Source organism: Porites lutea, chromosome 5 (genome assembly GCF_958299795.1).
Source record: "Porites lutea chromosome 5, jaPorLute2.1, whole genome shotgun sequence".
NCBI classification, from domain to species: domain Eukaryota; kingdom Metazoa; phylum Cnidaria; class Anthozoa; order Scleractinia; family Poritidae; genus Porites; species Porites lutea.
In genome coordinates, this window is record NC_133205.1 from 43182491 (window position 1) to 43202477 (window position 19987).

At 38.5% G+C, this 19987-nt stretch overlaps 1 protein-coding gene across 4 annotated transcripts in view; it reads right to left on the bottom strand.

Moving 5' to 3' along the window:
* Positions 1–5190: 5190 nt before the first annotated feature.
* LOC140938543 (histone-lysine N-methyltransferase EHMT2-like) overlaps positions 5191–19987 on the bottom strand; it is a 29507-nt gene continuing 14710 nt past the window's right edge. For all 4 annotated transcript variants that reach the window (XM_073388027.1, XM_073388029.1, XM_073388028.1 and 1 more), the window contains exons 11-26: positions 19717–19764; positions 18676–18750; positions 18181–18282; positions 17512–17616; positions 16176–16291; positions 15242–15280; positions 13869–13932; positions 12790–12884; positions 12589–12637; positions 12026–12118; positions 11843–11929; positions 10409–10559; positions 9780–9910; positions 9379–9501; positions 8875–8939; positions 5191–7116 (exon numbers count right to left, since the gene is read on the bottom strand). In XM_073388027.1, coding sequence (XP_073244128.1) covers positions 7020–7116; positions 8875–8939; positions 9379–9501; positions 9780–9910; positions 10409–10559; positions 11843–11929; positions 12026–12118; positions 12589–12637; positions 12790–12884; positions 13869–13932; positions 15242–15280; positions 16176–16291; positions 17512–17616; positions 18181–18282; positions 18676–18750; positions 19717–19764 — 1440 coding nt within the window. In that variant the 3' untranslated portion in view covers positions 5191–7019. The remainder of the gene's footprint in view (positions 7117–8874; positions 8940–9378; positions 9502–9779; positions 9911–10408; positions 10560–11842; positions 11930–12025; positions 12119–12588; positions 12638–12789; positions 12885–13868; positions 13933–15241; positions 15281–16175; positions 16292–17511; positions 17617–18180; positions 18283–18675; positions 18751–19716; positions 19765–19987) is intronic.

The window sequence follows — 19987 nt, forward strand, 5'->3', positions numbered from 1 at the left end:
TATCATCTTAATGAGATTTTAGTAATAAACGTAAGACTTTGCATTAAAAGTGTTTGCTCATATGGGCAGATCTGTTTTCTTTGTCTGATGAGAAGTGATGAGTACTTGAAAGAGTTCAATAAATTGGACACAGCGGTTAGCAGATTATTTGCAACTCTTGCCAAACTTGAAAATTAAAAACTGAAACTAGAGTAAACAATTTTATGACCGTGTCATTAAAAAAAGTCCAAATAAATGCCGGGCCGGCTTATAAGATAAAACGTTTTGAGTCAATTTTAGCACGATTTTGGGGTAGGGAAACGTTACGATTTTTTCTTTAAATATCATTTTGATCAACACTGCTTTCATTGTCATCGGGAGAAATGGCTATTATTCTCGTAACATTTACTTACAGTCGGTGGAAGCTTCAAAGTCTGTCATATCGCTTATTGAAAGTTAAAAATATATGACAATCATATATGTGAACTGCAGCGTACTAATTTAACGACCTGTTCCCAGATGTCTTGTTACCTTAATTAGTAGAGCGTTGCACCGGTATCGCAGAGCCCAGGAGATCGAATCCTGTACAAGCCTGAATCTTTTTTACGCTTTCTTTTGGCAACTGCAAAAGTTGCGTATAGAACTGCGGTGATCATCCGTCATATAATATCGCTTATTGTTATTCTAAAATGCTGAAAAGGAGACTTTTCATTGATTACCATGAACGCCCATCAGTACTCTTCATCGTGGAGTAGGCGGGTTAAATCATAGTTAATTGAGTGGAATGGTTATGAAACCCGTCAGACTCCTTTGTTATATGTTTTTGTGGACCTGAAAGTGCACAACGTTCAAAAGAATTCCTATCATTTTGATTTTATTGACCGATAAAAACGTTGCATTAATTTATTCCGTAACAATTTGCCAACAGAAAACAAAGGATTGTGCACTTTCAGGGTGCTTCCAACATAAACTGCAGCACTGTTGTTTTTATCATTGATGTTTGCCGCTTTTCATAACCAGTCTCCTATAATAACTATGGTTAAACTAACTGTTTTCCCTTTTGTGATCAGGCCAGATCACACCTTTACCCTTTTTAATTAATCCTTACCTAAGGAACGGACCATTAGAAAACTTATGGGGGGGGGGGGGGGGGGTGAAGTACAAAAAAAATATTCGCGCAAGGGAAAATTAAATGAAAAACATTCATGCACTCCAATTAACCCTAAAAAATATTCATGCTATGGCCTAAAAAAATTCATACAAGGACTTTGATAACGAAAAAAATTCCTGCAGCTTGAAAATTCCCCACCCCCCAATAACTTTTCTAATGGTCCGTCCCTAACTGTCACAAGTTATCTACAAACATCACTTAAGATGGATCCGGTCTGGGTCAGCGAACAGATAACTGACTTAAAGATGAGTCGAAAATTGTAGTTTCGATTCCTCGCATCACAGGTAGCCCAAGGTTACTATGAGAGCCCTAAACAACATTATCCTACTTAGCTAATTAATTATTCATACGACAAAAGTTATAAGACGTTGTATGACAATTATCCCATTTCTCCAAAATTGAGCGAAACGTACATTAAATTTTTCCTCTTGGTATTTTGTTACATTTATTTGTGTGTTGACTGCTTTTCAGGCCTCTTAGGATGCCAAGAACCCGAAAACAACACTACCCATCAAGCTAATTAATTATTCATACAGCAAGAAAATTATAAGACGTTGTAAGGAGAAATATTCTTTACTCACTAAATTAGCAAAATGTACACTGAATATCGCTTGATGACAGTCACCTGGGTGAAAAACTGTCGCTCAAAAAAAGGCATTAAACAGTGCCTAGGAGGTCTGAAATGCAGACAGAATACAAAGAAAAACAAGAAGACGCTAAAGGTAAGCTTCAAAGCGATATTCAATGTACATTTTGCTAATTTAGTGAGCAAAGAATATTTCTCCATACAACGTCATATAATTTTCTTCCTATATGAATAATTAATTAGCTTGATGGGGAGTGTTGTTTACGGGTTTTTGGCATCCTAAGAGGCCTGAAACGCAGTCAATACACAAATAAATGTAAAAAAATACTAAAAGGAAAAATTTAATGTACGTTTCGCTCAATTATGGAGAAATCGGATAATTTTCATACAATGTCTTATAACTGTTGTCGTATGAATAATTAATTGGCTAAGTAGGATAATATTGTTCAGGGCTCTCATAGTAAGCTTGCGCTACCTGTGCTCGCAAAGCTCTGACTGATTTCTCTATAGAGTAAAACGGCGGTAGAGAGAAAGTGGAGTATAGAAGTCAGTTTGCCTTTAATAAATTTCAAGTGGCCGAAGATAACGCTGACGCATAATTGAGAGTGATCAGTGCGAAGTTTAGAATCTGCCCTTTCGCAACGGAAATTAGTCTCCTGAACATACCAGTCGGACGTGCAATGAATGGAGATTAAAGTCAAAACAGAAAGACGTGTAATAAACAACGATCGCAAGTAACTGTATGTATTATTAAAGTTGTGCGGCGCTCTATGAATATAATTGGAGGCTCTATGTAAACTTTGAAAATGGTGATATTCGCGGGGATGAAAACGAAAATAACCAATCTGAAACTAAATAAGGCCATAACGTAACCGAAACTGTTTAACTATATAGATAAGCGTGAATGATTATATTTTTAAAAAAAATTTTTGGAGTAGCAAACGCAAGTTGCAAGCGCTCTGATGTCTTTAAATTTCGCGCGCGACTGGTTTCTCAACGTGTGTTCAACTCGAACATACAGAGAAACGATTCTTTTCAAAAGAGAAGCGAAGAGAACGGAGCAGAAAACCGGATTGATTTTTTCCCTACGAACTCCATTTTAATCCGCTTGGCTACTGCCAGAACGCCTCGATGGAACATGCTTCTCAAAGCAAAATGTATACGCAAAATATTATTATTAATATAGTCTTACAGAGAACGAAGTTTATGCCAAGTGAAATTTGACTACTAGGCAACGGCAGGTGTAATACTAGACTTGCATAATGATCTGGTGCTAAATTCTTACAATCTCCTCAAAGTCACTGTTATCATGCGCTTCAAGATTAAATTTATCATCAAAGAAGTGAAATGAGAACTGGGATTAGCCTTGTTTTGGACTGGGAAAATGGGATTTACTCATGTACTGGAACTGGGATTTAACCACGTGGAAAGGGATCTAAATCTAAGTCTCAGCTGATGATCTACAAAGAGGCTGACCGATCCCTGACGATGCACTTATGTCCAGGTTTGCAAGTAGCTGCAAAAATTGCGATTTTTCGGTGTTTGCGAAAAATTGCAAAAATCGAAAGGTTGGCGATTTTTGAAAGCTAGTTGCGAAAATTGCGAAAAATCGCCAGTTGCGTTTTTTCGTAGTTCTTTGTCATGTTAACAATCACTTAAGTCCAGAGCCAGTTGTCATGGTTGTCGATTTAACAAAATTTGCGAAAATTGCGAAAAATCGCAAGTCTGACTATTTTTCGCGTTACTTGCGATTCCTCGCAGTTCTTTGTCACGTTAATGTTCCCTTTCTCGTGTTCATGATCACTTAAGTCTAAAGCCGGTGGCCGATTTTACCAAATTTGCAGTAAGTCCGAAATTTTTCTTCTTTACTTGCCAATTTGGCATTTCCCTGTCAACTCAGTTTAAGCATATCTTCACGCAAAAGCCGACGCATTGCTTTAAATAAAGGTTATGTTATCTAAAGTTTCGAGTTATATTCGTGAGGTTCCATTGTATTTCAAGTTTCATGTTATGCCTTGTTTAAACTAGGAGTTTTAAACAAAGGACCAAGTATCACCAACGTATTTGACCATTATTGATTACTACACTCTAACCAAGGTTTGAGGCTTTGTCACAAAGCAAGCTTTTTCTATCATCTGCCAATCTCTTCATATCGTCTGTTTCTTCTAGCAAGGCCTTGAGTTTCTCATGAGTTTGAGGCAACTCGTCCCCATTTATCTTTCCAGTGGTCTAAGTTTCAATTTAGCTTTTCACGTGTTTTACCCAAGTCATTGGCTGTGTTATCAACCATGCAGGTTAGAGTGTCACACGATGTTTTTTCTTCCTTTTTGAAAAGGTGGCATTCGCTGGATCACGTGGATGAACAAGTAACGTGATTTACTCCATTCAAGCATTTCGATCTGCTGATTAGTTCGTAATATGAATATATGGCCCTTAGGGTTATCTCGTTCGATGTACTGCTCATAAAGCAATTTTTAGTCACTGAAATAAAGGTCTAGGTCTCTTTGGTGGAAGAACAATAGCTCTGTACAGTTTAGAGTCATCGGCGAACAGGCCGATGGTTGAGTAAGAGCGTAAGAAATTAAGAGCGTCGTTGTACATGAGTGGGCCAAGAATTGACCCCTGAGGTACGCCGGACGTTACCTGCAGACAGTCAGAAAAACAGCTTTCCAGTACGACTTTGTTGTCTACCTGCTGGCAGTGGGGTTCAATAATATGTCAGCGTGCTAAGTTGTCGCAGATCTGGCCTTGAGGAAGCCATGTTGAAGTCCATACAGTTGGGCTGCAAGATGTTGGTAGCAGCTATGAACATGAGAATACCGTAAATGATCAATCAAGCACCGCTACTCGAATAAGCTCCGCACCTTTAACAAAAATACCGGTAATTTAATAAGCGCGGCAACGCTAATTTAGGTATTTACAAATTATTGCCCCATCTTTGCGCTTGATACAAGGAGATCAAAACTATATCGCTTGAGAAATTAGACTTCGACCAACTCGTGAGTTCTTTTAACAGCACAAGGTGTACATATTTTCACTTTATTCTCTCTATATTCCCCTCTGTGTTTTACTCGTAGTTGAAATAAGCGCAGCTTTTGTATTAGCGCCGCACCCATAACAGGGAAAATGAAATAACCGCCGCGTCGCTTAATCGATCATTTACGGTACGGACAACAGGGATACCACTTTTCCGGGGCTAAATCTACTCATAACTTATCAGTGACAATACAGAAAATTTCCTCATCGGCATTGACCCAGGTTCCAGTGCAAAGAACTCAGCCGGGGTTGTCAAAACTGAAATTTAAAGAGAGTTTTCGTCTTTCCACTGCTGACAAACTATCGACGTCGCACGCCTTCGTTGTGAACGTAGCTTGTGATTGGCTGATTAATACATAGGTGAATCCGGTTGAGTTTGTTGTACTGTAATCGGAACGAAAGAAAATATGAAGCACCGTTGTATGAAAAATGTTTATATTTACAGATTGCCTAATACAGCCAGGCGCTTTTTTTACACACTATCAGTTTTCAAAAGTATCATTTAACACAATGAACAAACACACCGAATAGTCCACCGAAAAGAAAGTCCAGCTTTCTGCGTCATTGAATAACAACAAGCGCATGAGCAGAAATATCATGTTGTTAAAGGTAAAAAGCTTTCCGAAAGGTCCTACAAAACAAAACCAATTTGCGTTACACAGTAACGAAACAAACACTTTACAAAATAAAGTTACACTCGTACTACTATCCACGATTTAAGTAAAAGATATGTTTATAGCAGGCATTGCCTAAAAAATACTTGAACCTTTGAGAAGATAGGAAGTCACCCCTTGAAAAACTAAAAAAAGGGTCAGTAACAGAAATAGTATCACGTCCATCCATCTGTTCTATTGTGTTTTTTTATCCAGCGGATTACGAAATCAGTTTCTCTAATACTTATCCGCTGCACAGTGATTTATCCGGCAAATAGCGCTGTCCAACATTTGAACAACCGGGGCCTGCTCTGTTTTGCTTCACGAAACAAATGTTAGATTATCCTTCCTTATAATGGGGACACGTGAGATGAGACGTATTCACACTTGCTCAAGACGTTTCGTTTGACTAGTGCTGGGTTCTACAGACCAATGCAAAAATGCAGCTGTTATGTTGTGCAGTCCAGTCATAAATCAACCCACACATCAATCTTTTACACAGACAAACAACTGTGATATAAATATCTGAAGAACGTTATAATATAAATAAGGAGATATTTATATAGATTAACATATCTTACAATTAAAGGAAATAAAACTGATAAACCGTGTAAAAATCTTTTCAAGTATTAAAAAGAAATAGAGCCTTATAGCTAATTGAACTTAATTTCAGTATATAACTGTATGGCAAGTGGATTGAGAATGCAAACATGCATGTCGGAGTCAACAAGAAAGTTTCGAAAAATGAAAAATACTCGTGTGTTTGAGACTATAAGACGACCTGAAATTGTGCTATTTATAGCAACAAATGCCAGCCTTCAGGATCCCATCCAACTCAGATATAGACTGACATGTCAAATTGTAAAGCAGACGGGCATATATAGGGAGCTTGCGATACCACAACAAAGGAAAAAACACTGGTTAAATGAGCAAAACAACACCCCTTGCACTAGTTTACACTTTTGAAACATTTCGTTGCCTTGTCTACCACGCGAAATGTCCTAATACGGCCTCTTGAGGAGGCAAACATAAAGGAGGGGTTTCCTTTCCTCTCGTTTACATTTAATCGTGGGGGGTCGTCCTCGATCGTTGCAATCGTACAAACAATCGAGGAGATCGAGAATTCGAAAGATTTTATGGAAGCCAAGCTTCACAATTAAACTTCAGGATAATTAGACAACGCTTGAAAAATTGAGTTCAGTAGGAATAATCACGATGAAGTTTGGAACAAAGTAAATTCACTTAATCAGGGACGTTGTTACTGCCATGGTCGTCGTAGTTTCGTAAGCTTCCTAACGACAAAGTTAAAGCCGAAGTATAAAAATATAATAAGAGCTGTGGCTGTGTAATTTTTACAATAGGTTTATTTTTTACTTACTGTTAAGGAGAAGACAATACCTTCTTAGTAACTCAGAGTTCTCAAAACTCCTAAGACGTGTTGTATAAAGCATACTATATATTATTTTAATAATAGGATCTGAATGAAAGTTGTTATATTGACTGAGTACAGTCGTGTTTGCGTAGTTAATGAATACATTTAAAAAGGATGTGTAAAAGATGACTGCTTGAAGGATGAGCCACCTGGACACTTCCGCTAACTGCTGGGTTTGGGGTACTTGCAGCTTGTGGTGCCACATTCACAGTAAAACTCCTTCTTCTTAACAGACCAGAATTTATCACCGTAATTGAAACTGTAGAGAAATGAAAACATGCGAAATTAAAAGCACTATCTATGTTTATATGTCTTTTCCTGCTGCACTAAGTCAAGATGACAATATTGGTCATTTATGCATCGGTGAACAAAACCCTATGGTGTTACCATTTAAATTTTTTACTTTGGTCATTAGAACTGAAACAGTTAATGATACTAGTTCAAACGACGGAACAACTCCCAAAGCTTTGTCCCGTGTTGAATCCACCTTGCCGTAATAATTAAAAACCTTTTCGATAGTTAAACTTGGATGAACTACGATCTACGTCTTGTAAATAGACGTTAAAAAAACACGGTATAAAATCGTTATATGAAAAACACTCCTTTATGACGAAACAAAAGTATTTTATAACATAACAAATAAATCGCGCGCTCTGATTGGTCAGTTAGCCACTACCATTTGCCCGTGGGTGCACGCCAAGAAACTGAGCTAGCGCGGTAAAATTTAGGCAAATTCAACAAATCTCCTCTCCTGACGGTAAAATACACCGATGAAATGCACAGATGAAAAGTGGAAGTTGAAGAAAATACTAAGCTGTCGTTTTGAAGGAAAAAAAAACAAGAGATCAAGCGACAAATTTGCCCTGGATGAATTAATCACTGTTTTCCTCGCGGCTAGAATCGGCTGAAGGAAAATCGAGCGAGCGAAGATTTTAGGCGCATTTTGTGTGTTTTTTATAGAAGAGAAAGTCAGTTTAAAATGTAAATTTCTCAATTAGCATTGTGTTATTGACTTTTTGGTCAAGCTGATGCCAAATTCGAGCAAATATTTTAGGAAACACGCTCAAATTCGAGACAGCTTTGTTGTGAAGTTTTCATCGCATCGATTAAAAATTTTAGTTGAGTTTAAACGGGCACATTACGCTGGAATAAGCGAATTTCATTTGAGTACAGAAACATTTGGGTTTTCAAATAAATTTTTCAAAAAATAACTTCCGTGAGTATTATTTTGTTCCTCAGTGTTCATTCATAACAGTCGTTAAGAGAACGGTCGAAAAACAACAGCTTCAGCGCCGGCTCTGTGTCGGCGAATTTCAGTTGTAACTTTGACTTTCATAGCTTGATTTCCCCAGACAGATTTTGATACAAAGCTAATTAATTTCTTTTAAAATTAGCGTTACTTGTTATTCTAAAGGAATTACAGTCAAATTTTCTCATTTCTACTTTACGTTTATTTCAAAAATTGTCTCATAAATAAGCTTGATAATTATTTCATTTATTTAGTTTTAGCTCATTTTTTAGAGTCTTTTTAGTTGGTGTTCATAGTTGCAGCTATAGTTTTCCCTCAAAGTTTTTACCCTAATATTTAGAGCAAGTAGACAGATGCCATTCAGAATAACAACAAAAATCGTTTTGCAATTTACCTGAAGACGGAGAACGGTTGATTCGGCGAACGAAAAACTCAAAGGCAAGTTTTCGAAAAACATAGAATATGATTTGTTTACGCGCGGGCAGATGGCAGCATACATGAACTCGGACCGATGACTCAGCCGAAGGCAAATGGAAAATAATGTTTTTCTCTTTTGATTATGTTATAAAAGAAATGGTAAACGTTGCAGCTGTGCAACCATAGAGTTATGGATGCACTTAGGAGGTTTGCTAAGCACTCAAGAAGCTAGAGTCGCACTCGGCTAGACTCTTACGCTTCTTTCGTGCTTAGCAACCTCCCGCGTGCATCCATAACTCCATGGTTGCACGCTGCACGTTTACCATTTCTTAACTGGAATCTTTTTCTTACCAAATTTCCTCATGGACATCGATGTCTTCAATAGCAAAGAATGCTATTCTGGGAAATCTTATGTCCTGAAAGAAAAGAAAAAAGATTCGTTAACATACGACGAGAGCTCTTGTTATTGTCAGAATTGTTGACTAACACCTTAAAGATCAAACTTTCAAAGGTTTTTGACTGTGAGAAACATAAACTGCCAAGAGACAGAGAGAGGGGACGTCGTTGTCATATAGAGCGTTTTGGAGTTTAAATATGCGCCCGCAGTCTTAACTATCGTCAGGTTGCCTTTGCTACATCTGCCTATTTCATGAAAAGGAACAGCTGCTACCCTTGTATTATTATTTTCTGTCTTTTAATTCTATGATCTGCTAAACGCAGTTTGCAGTGGACAGGTAAGCATTAAACCTCACAATGAATCTAGTAAGAGGCGCCTTAAAGCTTAGAATAGACAGTATGACAAATATAATAAATAATAACTAAAAAAAAATGGTATGGTAACAAGGAAAAACTTACTGTGTGATTAACAAATACCCGCAGCGGAAATATGTTTGGTTCACACGAGTGATTTATAAACCTGCTTATATTTCCAAAGTACTTTGCATCAATGCAGAACAACTCATTCTCATTTGAACTTTCCTGCAATCATACAAGAGACGATAAGAAAAGGTACGTCCTGAAACAATGAACGATTTGATCAGTAAAATGCCGAAACACGACAAGTTATGATGTTGTTCAGTCCAAGAAGCAAGAAAATCGCCTCGAAGAGAACAAGAGACCGGAAGAGAAGATAGAAAGGTGGAGCTCTTCATTTTCAACGAAACAGACGAAAGTGGAAAAAAGTCTTAACCGCAGCAACGTTTTCAAAAATACAGATAGAAGTGAATACATTTGGTGGTGGTGCAATAGTTTCTCACCTTACAATCCAAGTCAAATAAGTAGGAGTCGTCATCGCGCGCATCAGCTTCACTGTCCGATATCAGTTCACCAGTGTACTCACAGACAAAACAACCTCTTGGAATTTTAGCAAGACTGCGCACTCCCCAACCTAATACATACAGACAAGTGTATCATCAACTCTGACAAGACGGTCGCGACAATCCCGAAAGGCATCAAGGGAGGTTTTGAGAAAGAGTGGCACGAGCGACCATGGACATATGTTTGCGAGTGCAAAAAGAAAGCAACAAAAGTAGGTTTGACAGCTACAGTGTCAGGAACAGTGTATTGATCATATGCCATATTACCTTTCAGGATTGTCGCGTGCACATTTTTTCCGACAACCTTTCTCGAAACAGCAATAAAAATACCCACTAACAACCATCAAGGAAAGTGTCATATTATCTGACGTGAAGCACAATGAATTAGTACATGGACCATACACTGACATCTCGACACACAAGTTACAAGTAAACGTGTTTTCCCTCCAACTCAGGAAAAAAGGAAATTTAGCCCAATAAAGAACATCTCATTTCTGCTATTATTTCTTCCCGTGATTCCTAACTTGGCCTTTTGTAAGCTACGTTATGCTTATACTTATTTTTCTCACCTTTTCTCCGGGTTCTGTACAACTGCAGTGGGTACTGCATTCCCTTCTGTACAACTCTGTTCTTACAGTACGTCCAACAGTTGCACATTCTGTTACATTCGTAAACCAGCGGCCGGTCAATGTTCTTGATAGAAGTTTTAACTAGCCCCTCCTAACAACAAAGGGAGGCCATTAATGTTTTTCTAAGGCATGAACAAGAAGGAAAGATTAGTTCAGTCCATACTGTGTGCAGTCAATGAACCCAAACTTACTAAGCCCATTCTTGCAGTATTTTTTTTTTCTTCAAGGTAATACTGAGGAACCTCCATATAACGAAAGGCCGAGGGACTGCCAAAATTTGTTAGATATAACGAGGTTTCGTTATATTGAGGTTCCACTGTATTGCTTTGAAGAAAAAATGTATACTGCAAGAATAGGCTGAGCAGACCCATTTCCAATAATATTGCGAATTAATTGACCAATCCGCTTAATGACCAGAGTTTATTTAATACCATCAGCTAAAGAGATACACCTCACTTAGACACTAAATATGAATACAGCACAAGTTATCACTGTCAAAACAACAGCCTGAGTCCTATTCAGGACTACACTCACACGGATCATCATATTCCATCTACTTATGAAATGATTCCAGGGCTCAAGTCCTTAAAAAATGCACTTTATTTGAGCGTCAATGTATTTAGCACGAAAGTATTAATAATTGGGGACACTATTTTACGTCTCCTACTGGAGACGGGACCGCCATTTTACGTTGTCATCCGAGCCACGCGAAGGTCAAGCCATTTGCGGGGCAAAGGCAGTACATTTCTCGGTTATTTTTAAGACCCTGCGTATTGGTCCGGTCCCGGGAATCGAACCCGCGACCTCTCGCTTTGTAGTCAAGCGCTCTATCAACTGAGCTAATCCTACTGACCAGGAAATTCTTAGCACAGTTCCAGACCAAAGAGAGCAAAAGATCTCATGTTTAAAAACCATGAACCCTTCGATGGATGGAAACTGTATACTTGTCTTCACTAAGTTTTACAAAGCGGGAAAAAAACTTCCTTAGCGAGAGCGAGGGCGAGGGGAGGCTAGCACTTCTGCAAACGACAGTCAGTGACTTAAAAATTCTTTCTGGACCTACAATCATGGACCAAAGTCTTGAGACACTTTTGCGTTTCTGGGGCGTTTTCCAATTCACACAGGTCTAACCCTTCCCCTCACCCAACAAACAATGTTGGACGCGTGTATCCAGAATTTTTTTCAGAGTTTCAACTTTTTGTAGGGTCGGGGGAGGGAAAACCGCAAGAAAATTTCGAAAAGGATGTATTGCTTTAAGAGGGAACCGAGAAATGACAGAAAATTATAAATATTGCAGTACTGTCCCAAGGACTTTTGTCCTGGATTGTAGCTTCCAAAAAGAGAATTTGAATTTGTGAGCGGCTGATGACATACCTCGTACCAAAGTCTCTGTCTTTCGCTTCTTTTAGAACAGAGACAGAGCATTCCACTTTGGCATACTCTTTCACAGCTACAGCCGCCCTGTTGAAACATCGCCAGTTAAGTCAGAGAACTGTTAACATGAATGTTATAAGGCAACTTCTCATACAAATGTTTATTAAGTAAAATTCATGGTACCTCATATCTTGAAATACTCCAGTCTATCATCCCTCTTTTAGTCTCGAAGCATTCCTTGATAAAGGTAAATTCTGGAAACGGTTCGTCATCGACCTAGAAAACCAAAACCCATGAAACTATTATTCAAGAGATGTCACGGCTGAAGAGGAGATTTAAACTTTACAGAAACAGAATAGGACTCGTCAGGACAGAGCCTTAGTGGGTCGGTAATGACATTTAAACACGATTTGGCAAAAAGTGTAAGAAGATATAATCATCGCAGTAAGCAATTGCAAACAAACCAGAAAACAAAAATTAGGAGTATAACGGGATTCGAACCCATGGCCTCTGCGTTAGCGCTGCGACGCTCTAGCAACAGAGCTATGAACCTGGCCTGTCCCCAAACACTGGGGGCAGCATGTTGAGTCCATCTTGACCCGTGAAAGGGATGAAACACAATAAGGATAACGAAGAACGTTTTAGTATAGAGATGCGCCTTTAAATGACCGCAACTATGACGACTTACCAAACTCATTTTGTGCATCTTGAGTACAAAGAAAGATTCAACAAAGCAGTTAACGCACCTCATTTATGCAAGATATTGAAACATTTTCCTGTCCACGAGAAATATCGCTGCAAATTTAAAAACAAAGGCAGAAAATGTGAAAGATGCCCTTTTTAAAACACAAGTATCTTAAACAACATGACCAAGCAAACCAAACAAATTTCTTTAAATAGCCAAACAAAATTTTTCTAGTGTAGTAACGTCGGTATATTTTACGTACCAATGTAAAATGCGTGGCCGGATGTAATGTTGACGAGACTCTAAATCTTCTTTTGCCTTCAGTAAACTATAACCTCTAGAATCAGGATCAGCAACCTGACAAACGGTTCATAGCAGGAAATTACAAAATCAGTCATTAGCGTAAAAAAAGTTAAGGCTAGAGATCTGACGTTTAGTCTGAACCAAATACTCAACAGCTAAACAAGGAGACTTTCTAGCCTGTACACAGACGTTGTTTTATTTTTCTTTTCGTACCCCCTTGTGCTGGCGGTCAATAAATCCCCTGCGGTCTATATTTTATCACCCGCGCTCGACGGACTTTGAAGAGAAAATAGAGGGTCTGTGAACAGGTTAGAGACTTTTGGATCTTCAACAGATCTACTTACATTCAACATATAAAACAAAGGAAGAATCCCTGGACATGTGAATTAGTAGAATAATGTTACCCCAAAAAGAAAAGCGCAATGATTTCAGCGTTTAAGGAACTCTCAACAATTCATTCAACCAATTTCTTCCCGTTTCCCTGCGTTAAAAATTTCCACACGTAACAGAGAATAACGTACAAGTTTAAAATAGAATTCCTAGTCTAACCTGTTCAAAGACGCTCTCAGTATTTTCTCTCAAGAGATCTGATCTTCTAGCGCGCGTACGAAAATGAAAACCGTGGGGGATTTATTGACCGCCAGCGAAAATTGTCGGAAATAAAGAAAAACGCCTGAGAACAGGCTTAGATACCATTTATAATTCTCTTGGTTTTCGTAGAAACAATAGATTTGACGTCATAGTCGTGAAAAATACAAAGGATTCGGACTTTAAAAAACCATTTTCGTGCTGAAATTGGAAAAAAAAAACAGATTTTAGCCAATCAGAGCAGTCGATTTCATTAGTTGCATAAGGAAAATCGGGTTTGCTTGTGCACATGAGTTCCCACAGAGCGCTATCGTTCTATGGCGTACGATTACTTAATAACCTATTTGACAAACATAAATTGGAAACTAGAAATTAGAGGAATGGAAATTAAAACTGAGTACATCTTGCCACAAAGCTACATAACTAAGATACAGGAAATACTTTCAGTACCATAGCAGGCGTGTTGCCGTCTTTGTTCCTGATATGAATATCTGCACCTCGACTTAGAAACAACCTGTAAACATTTAACCAAACAATAGGAGTTTCTAATCTCAATAAACTAATATCTTCAAATCTTGAAAAAAATGCAAATATTAGCCACTTGTATCTCATTACAGTATTACCCAATAAGATGCACTTCAAATTGAATTTAAGCAATTCAGGGATGAATCGAATTGTACGTCATTGTCCAGTCCGATTAACTATTTTATCAAAAGGTGCAAATAAGGAATAACTAAGCTTGAAATGCAAAATTCAATTTACCGCTGAAAAATTCCAGTAATCTACAGCCGATCACAGCGCCAGATTTCATGGAAAGAAGGCTTAAAATAACTGATCAGAAGTGTTTCGTAAAGATCAATGACGCAACGATTGCTGTTATCGTTACCTTTGTTGGAAGAGTTATTTCTATATTGGCCGATGTCGGCCATTTCCAGGAGGTGGAGCGTAAGACTGGGTCAGAGTTGTGTCGAATTGCACTGTTGGATTTACGGCGGTCAGACGAAAGAAATTTGAAAAAGCTAAGCAATGTACTCCAAAACTTCAAAGGCTGATAATTTCACTCTTAAAATTTTAAAAGCCTTAAATTTACAAAGCTTTTTGAAAGTGCGCTAAAAGACCTTTTCTAAAACCTAAACTAATTATTTTAAAAATCGTGGCCCATATTGCCACAAAACGGTTATTGAAATTTCATCAAATAAAACAAAAAACGCCTCAGACTTTTGACCTGGTTGGAACTGTGGGACTGTTTTGATGGACGCATTTTGACCCGTTTCTTATGCAACTTTGTAATAGCGTCCCCAAAACAATCCCGTAATGCAATTCACAGCACCGACCCAGTCACAAACTCGAAATGGCCTCTAATCATTGCGATCGCCGGCGGAAACAGGGTTCGTACACTTCTTCCCACGTAAAAATTTAAGGACTATTCAAGAACTTTCAAGGACCGCATTTTTAGACTTTAAGGGACCTAATTTTATTACTTTTAACACACGTTCCAAATAAACTATGAATATATTCCGATAATAATGGGCTTTCTCAATGCTGGTTTCAAAACTGGTATTTACCAAAGTTTTTTGGAGGTTTGAAAATGTTCCTCAATTAAAATTCAAGGACTTTCAAGGACCAAAATGAATGAAGCAGAATTTCAAGAATTTTCTAGGCCTAGTACTAAAAAATTCATAGGTTTCCAAGGGTTTTCAAGACGCGTACGAACCCTGCCGAAACTTCGATAACCCGATAGCCAGCTTTTAATATAATATTTGGCTCTTTTTTGTTAAGCAAAAACAAAAAATAGCGTGAAACAGCAACATGATGTTACTTACTGGACACACTGATAGTGGTTGTCTCTTGCAGCGATATGGCTGAAAATGAAACCAGTAAAAGGTCAAAATCAAGAGTGGAGACAACTTCAAAACCCAGGAACAAAATGTGCCACAGACAAGGTTCGAACTGGCCTGCATTCTAGGCGTAATTTAAACTCGGTTAGTAACGTCTGCGAAGAAGCGCCGATTTTCTTGTTCTGTGCCCCCAACGGACTCAACGAATTACCGGAAGTGCGTTTCGAATTTCCTTTCATCTTGATTGGCAAATCGACAATAACTTCTTCAACAGGAAAATCATGGCGTAATCCTGGTACACAGCTGCGGGCCCAGAACAAGGACATCGGCGCTGTTTTAAAGACGGACGTAACCAGAGTTAAGTTTAGGCTAGGTTCGAATCCGCTTCTTCGGAATTGCCTCCGACTGCATGCACGCAATCGTCATTAAATTTTATTCATTTGTTGTTTATCTATCAATATGTTTGAAACCTAATAAAAAGGGTCCTTGATCCCTCGCCCTAATCCTTAACGTGCAACAGTATAAGCTGGGAAGTCCGTTTTACAAATAGGATAAGCCACAATATTTGTCCCAAAATCCAAGAACAAGTCTTCGCTTCGACACCGTATAAAAGCAAGGATATACGATTAGGGACGACTCAACCCTATAGGTATCCTCCAACTCGAACACAAAACGGTATATTAAGTCTTCATAAATGGGGTGGGGTTTTGACTGCAAGGTGATGGGATAGGGAGATTTTTGATAGTCAGGGAGTGGAGTGGGGAGCAGTTACAAACAACACTGGTATTGACAGGCTGGAAGGAGGTAGGGTGGGGCGGGAGTATTAATCTTAAACACTTACAGTGTTGTCTAAAGGTGTTTATTGACAGTAAAATAGGAGGTAAGGTGGGGTGGGGAGTATTAATTTTTAAGTACTTACAGTGAAGTCTCAAGATGTTCGTTCACAGTGTTTATATTCACATGATTCGAAAGCAACAGTTTGCACACCTCGGCACTTCCAGAAAAAGCTGCCCAGTGAAGGGGAACATTAAGCTCCTGAATAATACAAAATTACAAATAGTCAAATCATTCCGACATTCAAAGTCATATGTAGTAAAAACCCACGATTGAGAACCTGTATTTTGCCAAGTTAGCCTTAACAGGTCCGTAAATAAATGGTACTTAGCCCAATTTTAAGCTATTTAGGTTCTTTAATAGGTTATTATATTATGATAAAGAAAAAACACTACATCTTAGCTCAGAGTACTTAGCGGTGTTCAGCTTACTCCTTAATAAACAAAATCTGTAAACCTTGCAGTTGAAGTGACAAGGCACATATGTCTCCAAAGAGGATCCTGAATGTTGGCTTTCCTTATTATTTCGCCCCAAGCGAACATAATTTCTTTTATAAATAAGAACCTGTTTGAGATTTTAGGCTAAATAGATTCTTGTATAGGGGGAGCCTAACGGACAAATTTCTACCCTAACAGGTTCTTAAAAACCAGGTTCTTACACGCGGGTTTTAACTACACCTAGATACCATCGTACGCTTTTGGCCGCTTACTGAGCTAAAGTGCCCATAAACCATGTAACATTCAACCGCCAAGACCGTACTCGCATAGAATCCGTTACACGTCGACGCTACTAACGTCAAATTCATAACTGTATTCCCGCAGGCAATAAATTTTAGACTTCAACTTCTTAGTACTTGGTCAGATTAAAACATCTTTACGACTTTTCAATGGAAAAATCCTACGAACAAGAAAAATGACCAAGCAAATTTTGTTTAATAATCTCCGTGCGTTACGCATGCTGGAATGCATAAATAAATCGTATATCAGCAGCAACTAGTGGATTCAGTTGTCAAGAAGGCAATCTATTACTAGATTCTATATAGACGTATGCTTGACCTGACTTGAATGTTATTCAAGAAATTCAAAACAAAAGAAAAACTACCCGAATTTCAAGGAAATAACCTAGTTACGTAGAGTGCCCTTGCCAAATTACACACTATTCTATTTGTAATTATTTATTCTACTAATTTATATTTATGATGTAACAATAATAAACAACGAAACAAAGCAGTTAAACCTGTGTGGTACATCCCAATGGACCACGCCCTAACCCTGCATGGCATTAACCATGCCCCCAATTTTTTCTCTTTCCTATTTTTTTCCGAGCACCCGCCATACAAGGTAAACGTAATTGTACTTATGGTTTGTAAAGTTCCCTTTGCTGAGCTGAGGGGAAGTGGTTTGGCTACAGTGCTACTGTACCAGGTCACGTGAGTGAACATTAGCTCCACACTCCATTAACAGCTGGGTTGCTTCATATTGTTTATCCTCCGCTGCCCACATGATCGGAGTCCATCCACCATCATCCTGCAGGTAATATACATAATACATCATAGTCTTGAAATCTCTCATTGGCTACCAAGAGGTCACATGACATTCGATAATGAAACTGTTCTAGGTGGCGAGCGACATTGCAAAGACTATTGCGTCGGCGCGTAACAGTTTATATTATGTATTACCTGCTTACATACAGACCTATCCCGGCACCGACTCGAGGATTGGGGTGCCAAAATATAGAGATTTGTATTGAATTGTCCACCTGAACCTCAATCTCACTTCATTTTGGGTGCTTACTGGAGTGGAATGCGGGAAAGTTCTATTGACAACTTCAGAGACTTAGCACATAGTTTTCATCCTAAAGTGAAGTCTTAAAAATTTGCCTCTTCCTAAAAATGAAGCGGTCGTGGTTGGCACAGTGTATTTTGCAATAAAGTTCATTTGGAGTAGTTCCGTAGCAAATAAGCGATTTCCACATTAATGTCTACATCTACTGTCGTACAGCCCTTCCCAAGAAGGGCCGTACGACATTGATATAATCTTTACGAAATGAACTTAGTGAAAATGATTAAAAATTTCGCAAAAAGCATTTACCTTTTCATTGATATCAAACTGTCCTGTCTTCAACAAGAGTTTGATTAAATCTGTATGTCCTTGACGAACAGCTAAATGGAAACAGGTCATACCTTTGGAGTCCTGGAAATTGAGACAATTTTCATATTATTACGCCTGATGAAAGCGCTTTGATTACTAACTTTACGAAAGTTTTCTCAACGAGAAAATGGTCCGGTCAACAAATGATAGAAACTTGATTTTCCAATATGATTTTCAGGAAACTGAGGCGAGTTTGCTTTCGCAAAAATTTTGCTAGGACCGCTACTGCGGACGGGAAAAAACGGGCCAATAGCTGACCAGGCGGTGCGTCCCTAATAACGATCCCAGAAGTCTTTGCGAAAGCTTTCTTAGCCCAGTCTCCTACTCGGTTCTAAAGTAGCGAATAAATCAAGAATTGAGAAATCTGTACCGCAGTGTGGAAACATTTCCTGGACACTACATGTGGTGAAAAAAATGATACCATATTTTTCATACCCTGACTCTGACGTTTGCACCGCATTCAATGAGATATTCTACTGCTTGCACCTTGTGATTACTAACTGCATCAAACTGAATATATAAAAAAAAAACAACAAGTTATCACCCCCCAGTCGGCATACTTCTACCAATAGCGTAGCTCCAACACATAAACCAAAAACGACCAACAATCCCTCAGAAGATCAACTGCACATCAAAAACAGGTTACAAAAATAATCACGAGGGGTAAAAATCAACAGAAAGGTTATAGATATATTAAAATACATACTTGGCTGTGAGGCTTGGGGGAATAAAACAAAAGAAATCATCTTGAGGCTTAGTAATGAATAATACATTTCTTTCGTTTTCAATTTATCGAAATTGGTCTATTTCCTCAACTATAAGGAAATGTACAGAGGTCAGTCTGCAGAATAGGGCTTTTACAATAGTTAGTCACGTGATCAACTTTCTGTAAACATGAAAACAGTTCACTGTTCGTTGCGATCGCTACTTTTGAGATAAACGGCTGAAAATTTACAGGTTACCTAATTTTAATATGCTCTTTCAGTTCCTGCTAACAAACTCCTTCAAAGCAAACTGTTTTCGTGTCGTTACAGAAAGTTGATCACGTGATCAAAGGGTTACCTAACTCTTTCACTCACAGGGCACAAGATTTACACAGCAAAGACCCGCACTAAATAAGATTTATCAGCTATGCAACGTTTGGAGGTTTTCCATTGGGACGTTTCAGGTCAAACCTTGCCTAGTCCCTAGGCCTCAATATTCCGCTGGGCCTTTTCGTTTCGGGTTAAGTGGTCCGAGCGAGATTTTCGTCTCGGATACGTCACCGACATGCACTCACCGAGAAGGCCTGGGGATACGCAGTGCAAGGACTAGGCAAGGCCAAGCCGACATTGGACAACAAGGAGGGCACCAGGAGATGCAGTCCTAGCTATAGTCTAGCAGGTTGTACCCTTCAAAATGCAACTTGCAAATATGACGGACGGAAAAGACACATTAACTTATAGATTTCTATGTTCTTTCCAACCAGATACTTACAAAAGGTGTTCTGTTTTCATAATCAACAAGGTTCAAATCACATCCTGCCTAAAAACAGAAAATTATTTCGTCGAAATTCAATACCTGCATGATACAGCCTAATAACTTCTGCAGTCAAAATGGTTCTAAGTCAAATACAGATCATGAACAGACTCGGTAGAGAACCAGTCAATCAAAACTGAACCGACTTTGATATGAAATCCGTCATATTCAGTCAAATCTTGATCAGCGAAGACTACTTAAAACAAAAAAAGTAAAAAGTAACAATAAA